The 6916-nt window shown below is 44.3% G+C and overlaps 1 protein-coding gene across 1 annotated transcript in view; it reads left to right on the top strand.

The window, feature by feature from the left end:
- The window catches only part of LOC108234858 (glucosidase 2 subunit beta), a 157359-nt gene that overhangs the window by 19554 nt on the left and 130889 nt on the right, over positions 1-6916 (top strand). Inside the window, exon 7 of the mRNA XM_017414403.3 lies at positions 2849-2915. Within this exon, the coding sequence (XP_017269892.1) occupies positions 2849-2915 (67 nt within the window). The remainder of the gene's footprint in view (positions 1-2848; positions 2916-6916) is intronic.

Genomic DNA, 6916 nt, shown 5'->3' with positions numbered 1-6916 from the left:
CCCCCCCCCCTCCCGTCCTCAGCGCCGCCAGCTCCCAGACGTGTCTCCGGGGCTTCGCGCGCACTTATTGAGATGTTTAAAAGGACCAGGTTATTTGTACCCTCAAAGAAAATTAGTTTCTGGCAGCGCGATGTGTGGTACGGTGTGTGTGTGTGTGTGTGTGTGTGTGTGGTGGTGGGGGGCGGATAGAACTATGTAGAGCTGGGGATATTAGACCTGACAGAAAAGCAATCTAAGCCTTTTTATTTTTTTTTTTACTTTTATTTTTTTTTTCTTCCCTCCTCTCCCTTTTGGTATGCGGCACATACGTTTACAGGATTCTGAGAAAGAACCGTGTCTGCCGTTTATCGCTCCTTTAACCGACGACGACGGTGATTCAAGGAAACTCGAATCACAATTGGGCACGTGCTGCACAAATCACACGTAACATAAGTTTATTAGAACCTACGGAAAAAACCCCCCATTTGTTTGTAGGAACACCCAGCTGAGCCGCGGCGTTCGCTTCCTCGGATTTCGCGAAGCACGCCGGGAAGCAAACCCTGCTCGAGCTTTCAGAGCAACCTTTCGGGCAAACTTCTGCGCAACTCGGCTCCAGCAACCGTCATCGCAACTGTGTAAACAAACTCGAACTGCTGACTTATTTGTTTATTTTTATTTATTTATTTTAACGCTCCTTCCCGCGCCTCTGAGCTTGCCGAGCGCGACGCACCGTCTGAGTCACGAAGCCCCCTCGCCGTTAAAGGTGACATTTAAGTTAAAATGTTTATTTTCAGTTTACTTATTTATTTATTTATCCCCCCCCCCCCACACACACTTCTTCGATTCTGCTCCGTAAACGAAGAGCTCGCAGCTCTCCGGTCTGTTTTGATTTTTTTTTTTTTTTATTGCGGTTTATTCATCCAAAGAGGTAATTTTTCCTCCTCTCGAACGTTGCTCCCGGTGTATGAAAGACAGCAAAACATACGTTTCCTTTTGCCTTGGAGTGCCGCGGGAGAGGGAGGGAGGGAGGGGGGGGGGGGGGCATCTCTGAGTGGATAACATTGTCTGTAGGGTAGCCATAGATCTGCAGACTCCTGCTGATATGTTCCATTTTCTCCGTTCTGGATGTTCCGCTCTTATTTCTACTTGCGCGCTCTGATATCGCCACGGCAACATGGGTGGATGACTGATGGTGTCCATTAGTAAACATAGCCTCCTATATGTGCCACCGGCCTAAAGAGCCAGCGTCTTCAACCACCTCCTCCTCCTCCTCCTCTTCTCTTTTTTATTTTCCTCTTACCTTTTACTTCCTACATCCGCTCAATCTTCTTTTTTTATTTATGTTATTATTTTTTATTTTTCCCCCCCTCTGCCCGCCCTCCTGCATCCATCCTCCTCACGGTTGTTTTTCAAAGCTGTGGCTTTGCAGTCAAGAGAGGGATGAGACCGTCTCTCTTCCTTTTTCTGTTTTTTTTTTTTTTTTACACAAAGTTGAAGGGGGGCTGAGAATATCGAACATTAGGTGGGGAATAAAAAGCCATTCGAACAAAAGAATGGGCCACTAATATGACAGATGCTGTGTGTATTGCAAGACATTAGTGATTTTTATTTATTTTTTTCCCCCTTAGTCAGCAGCAGAGGGCTTCTTTCTTGACATTTTTGAGTCATCGCGTCATATAGTCGCACCTTTAAAAACTCGAAACGGGCCGGCTTTTTATGGCCTGCCACCAGGCGTCCATCTGTTAGCGAAATATCTCACAAACCACTGCATGGATTTTAACAAAACTCTCGGAAAATAACCGCTGGGTGCACGTCGACAGCTGATTCACTTTTGGAGTCAGTCCAGTTCAAGACAGTCGCCACAGCTCAGCGATCTCGGCGAGCACGAAAATGGCTCTAATTCAGTTCGTTTTACGGAAATGGAGCTAAAATCTGGTGTGGCAGTAGCTCAGAGTCGTCCTCAACAGATAGTCTGAGCGCTAACGGATCGCGCCAGATCATTTAAAACTCTGGCGATGCGAGGTTTCAGGGTTCACTGAACGTGCGTTTAAAGCTTAGCTGAATTTACAAAATCAGGTGTCGCTCTTTTTGTTTGTCTTCTCCACGTCACGCGCTCTGTTTAGGCTCTCACTACTGTACGCCGAGGCAGGAAAAAGGGAAAAGGCTAATTTCGCAATTAGCTTTTTCTGTAATTAGAGCGGAAAGGTAATTGCGGCGGATGTGCAATTAGCATCATGTAAAGTGCTCCCCCCCCCTCCCCCCTCAGACTTCGGGGGGCCAATCGCTTCGCCCCCTTTACATTCGCCGCTCAGCCGACGATTTGGGAGACGCTCGGCGCCGAACGCCAGAGATCCCCCCTCCCCCTCCCTCCCGCTCCCAATGAATGCGCCTCACAACGCGAATCAGTTGGAGGTCACATGCTCGCCGGTGAGGGGGGTGCGGCTGGCGGCGGCGCTTAGGAAGTTTTTGCATCTCCTTTTCATCCGCCTCCCGAACATGAACGGAGGAGAAGGAAATCACTGTCATAGCAGCCGTTACGGCACAAAGCCTCCTGATTGCATTCTGGACTCTGACGCGCTTTTTTTTTTTTTTTCCCCCTACAGTGAAAGCAAATGTTCTCGCGCAGCACGACTGACTCATTGCCTGATTGCCCTCTCTCTTCCCTCGTATTTTTAAATCCAGCTTTAGCTCTGTGCACCACCACCACCACCCGTTTCCCTTTTTTTTTTTTTTTTTTTTTTTATCCCCAACTCTTTAAGTTTGTATTGAAACAGATCAGTGCTGATATCGCCGATGTCTTTTTAATCAAGCTGTTACTTCTTGCCCAGGTCGCCGTCACGCCTCTCATATCTGTTGGTTTATTTTGTAGGTTTTAGGCCCCAGAATACCTCCGTAACCAGCCTTTTCCAACTACTGGACAACAACAAAGATGGCAGGTAAGTCACATGCCGGAGATTCACACTCCAGTACTCTTTCCGACTCCATTCGAATCGTTTTAAAAGTTCAAAACAAGACCTGGAACTCCAAGCAAATGACCGCGGAGACCTGGTGTTCTAAAGGTTCGGTTACGTTGTACCGGCAGATGTTTTCATATTAAAAGGGTCCATCGGTTCAGTTAGTTTGAAGGCCACCAGCGATTTTTCTTTTTTTTTTTTTTTTTCTTTCTTTCTTTTCCTTTTATACAGAAATAGTTCTCCCTGTAAGAATCTTGTCACGTTATTTAGGTAGCCATGAAACAACAACAGAAATTCTAACAGTATATTTTTCTCTATCATAGCTTCTTTATTTTCCATCTGTCCTTTTTTTTAAAAAAAAGAAAAAAAAAGCAACACAAGAGAAAGAATATCTGAGAAAGTAGGAAACAATTTGGAATATTTTCAGTCGGTGCTGAATTTTCTTTAACGAACAATTGTTTGCTCTCGTGCTGTTCACCACAGTTAGGTCGTTAGGGAGTTTTATTATTATTATTTTTTTTAAACAAATCAATGACAGCCAGGTAAAACTGTACAACAATAAAAGGAGTCTGTCTTATTTCTATAATTGTTCCTACGAAGGTTCGTGTCAGGAAACGGGAATTGTTCAGATCTTTTAAAATGGGATTCTGTGCAAAGTTTAAGAGCAATAATACCTGTTGTAGACGTTTTTTTTTACTTTTTATTTTAATTTTTTTGAGCGACTTCAGTTTAGAGAAGTTGTTTAATTGACACATTGATGAGCTAATGGCTAGTCCGAACACAGCCAAGACCCCAGAGTCAGTTGTTGTTATCTTAAAACAACTCGAATCTCCAAAATTCACAAATTCACGAAAAAGCTTTCTTATAAACTTTTGCATCGCTGTCAAGTTTGCAGTACAAAGTTAAGCTTAAAGTTCCTCGGGGTTGCGTCGAAAGTGCTACAGTTAGCTGCTCCTGCTGTTATTTGCCACCCCAATGAACTGTAAATAACTGTGTAATACGAAACCGATGACGCTGAGAAGGTTTATGAAATAGCGTTTGCGTGAGCCGCTACAAAAACTGGGAGATTAGAGTCGTTTTAGGCCGAGTTCAGACGAACTTTTGATGCATTCATCCGGTCAGAATTAAACTCCGTTTCCTAAATTAAGATTGGGCGAAGATTTATTTATAAAAGGTAAGATATTATAAGTTAACCTTCCCACAGAACCCAAATTTAAAACGTGAACATCTTTACATCCTCTCTCTACACTAAAACAGAAATTTTGCAAAATGATCCTCATCACCTGCTGCCGAAGACAAAAAAGGCCGATGGTGTTTTTGTGTGTGTAATTATTGTGCATACAACCGATTAAACCTTTGAACTCAACCCAATTTGAGATGGCTGCCACCGCCAACTGACAGTTGGAATCACAGAAATTCCTCTGCCTCGGTCACTTTTACAGATAAAATTGAGGAGAAGGGGGGGCGGCGTCCTTTGTTATTTCTGCGGGTCAGTTTTAAAAAAGATCTCTGGATTATTGTAGTCAACGTCTGAGACGCAGCCGCTGTCTCAGTCTGTCAGCCGCTGGGCCGAGCAAGCTGGCCGTCTTAATCCATGACTCGGAGTTCATTTGAATAAGGCGGGAGATGAAGGGTTTGTGTGTATAGCCCTCCGTTATAACCAATGCTGACCCTGCTTGGGTGGCTTTTGGCAAGGTCTCGGCGAAGTCTTTAGGTCGCAGTGGGTTCCACGTTATCTGTGCTCGGATGTGACGGGTCGTCGAGGTTTCTGAGCACGTCCGAAACATTTGCAGTGAGGCTGTGGTAGTTTATCGTCATGATTGCAGCGGATCGGGGCCTCCTGGGTGGAGCGTGGGGACAGCATAGCTATGATTTGGAGCTCGCATGCTCTGGTGTGGCTTCGTTGGGACTGACCTCGCTGGTCTCATGCCTAATGAACAACAGTGATCATGACATTTAGCTTAGTTATTCCTGTAAAGTCCTTGGGGAGCATAGAATCGTAATCACACCTCACAGCGGACCCTGACCTGGTCATCATCCTCAGTTAGGCCCGCGTCAGTCCAGCTTCCTTCGCCTCCGCCCATAATGTTTTCTCCAAGTCTGCTTCTGGCCTTCCAACTTCTCTCTTCCCCTCTGGGTTCCAGCCTGATGCTTGGTTTGTGACATTTGCAGCTTATTTACACAGGGTGTGTCCTAGTGCTGGGCGATATAACGATACATATCGTGGGGACAATAGAAAAGTGTTTATCGTGATATATTTTCTTCTATCGTCTCTATCATAATTGTATCAATGATTCATGTAAATATTTCATAACGTAGGCTACAACGAATGTATAAGTGTTGTCACTTTGCATACATTCAGTTTATATAATTGATAAGGACATGGGAAATAGCTGGCAAACACTTATTTGAGTGTTAAGAGCATAGTGGCATTGAATGTCTTCATATCTGATACAATCCATCCATTGTTTAACAGGTCATGTAGGTCACCGAAGGCATTGTAGGGTTGTTATCCAATGTGAAGGGGCCCTATATGCTGTTTTACCTTTTTTCTTCTGTAAGGCCCTCCAGCTCAAAATGTCAACCTTGATTCCCCTACGTCTCCAATAAACCTAATGTCAAAAACGATACCTGATTCTTGCTGTTGCTGGGCAGTAATGCTTCCTGGATTAGCATGCACGCCGCATAACCCCTTTTGTGTAGAACGGAGGAAAAAAAAAGTGTTATTTGTCTGCCTTTGTCCCTAATGACACTTAGCAAAATGTTACCCCATTCTTAATCTGCTTCATTGGAATTGCTAATTACCTTTAATGCAGATTCACAGATAATTATTCTCTCATTTATGCTATGAACTAATCTCATTTGTGTCCATTTAGTCACCGATAACTGCTTTGTGACAAAAAAAAACAACAAAAAACTGCAACCTTTTTTTATTTCCCCGAAAGTTCTGAATGCATTCTTAAACAAAAACAAAATTCTAAAGGAGCAACTCCATTCTAATCTGTTTTAACAACACAAACACAATGTAAATATTTGGTATCCGGATCTTAGGCAGGTAGGTTGTTGAAAGGTCACGCGTGGAAGAGCGTGTTTACCAATTAGCCGCGCGAGGTAAATGCCTCCCTCGGTCGTTGGTCGTTAATGTAGATTGTCGCCGTTCTCTCTCCCCCCAAACCTTCCTGCGCAGCCACACGCAAGTGCAAGCCTCTGTGCCAGCTGGCAGGCGGCTGGCAGCCCGGTGCAGGATTAACTGGTACGAGTGTGCCGGCCTATAAATAGAGTCCACCAACTGCTTCAGGAAATGAACCATGATGAAGCCTCCCAAAGGCCCACGAACAGGTTGTGCTTTTTATCCGGTCCCCTCTGTCGAGATTCATCACTGTGCGAGGTTCCTAATATTCATTACGGCTTTTTTGGGAGCGAACCCTATGGTAGGTGTGGAAAGTTGAAGCGCTTATGATGCGGCGGTTCATACGCGCAGAAATGTGATTGGGGAGGGGGTCAAAGCCAATTTTGCTCACAGCAGATTTTCCAGGCGTTTCTTTTTTTAAACTCCGGAGCCTTTTTGCTGCTTCACAATGGCGAAAGCCATTGTTTTCTCTCGAGCACTTACCCCTCGCATCGATCTCCTGTAGTTGGAACAGGCTACTCGCTTTGTATGTTTGCCTGCACTTCCGCTTTTGATGCACTCCCGGGATTGATTCTGGCTATGCAGTCATTATCTCACCTCAGCGGGGGCAGTTTAGACTTAACCTGCTGAAGGAAGACACAAGTTTGGAAGAACGGCGGCGAAGATGAGCTCTAATTGTTGACGAGGAAAAATGGTGGCGTATACAGGTGCTGGTCATAAAATTAGAATATCATGAAAAAGTAGATTGATTTCAGTAATTCCATTTAAAAAGTGAAACTTGTATATTATATTCATACATTACATACAAACTCATATATTTCAAATGTTTATTTCGTTTAATTTTGATGATTAC

The sequence above is a fragment of the Kryptolebias marmoratus genome, linkage group LG7 (genome assembly GCF_001649575.2).
Source record: "Kryptolebias marmoratus isolate JLee-2015 linkage group LG7, ASM164957v2, whole genome shotgun sequence".
In the NCBI taxonomy this organism is placed as follows: Eukaryota; Metazoa; Chordata; class Actinopteri; order Cyprinodontiformes; family Rivulidae; genus Kryptolebias; species Kryptolebias marmoratus.
Note: the sequence above shows the minus strand (reverse complement) of the source record. Positions and strands in the feature narration are given on the sequence as shown.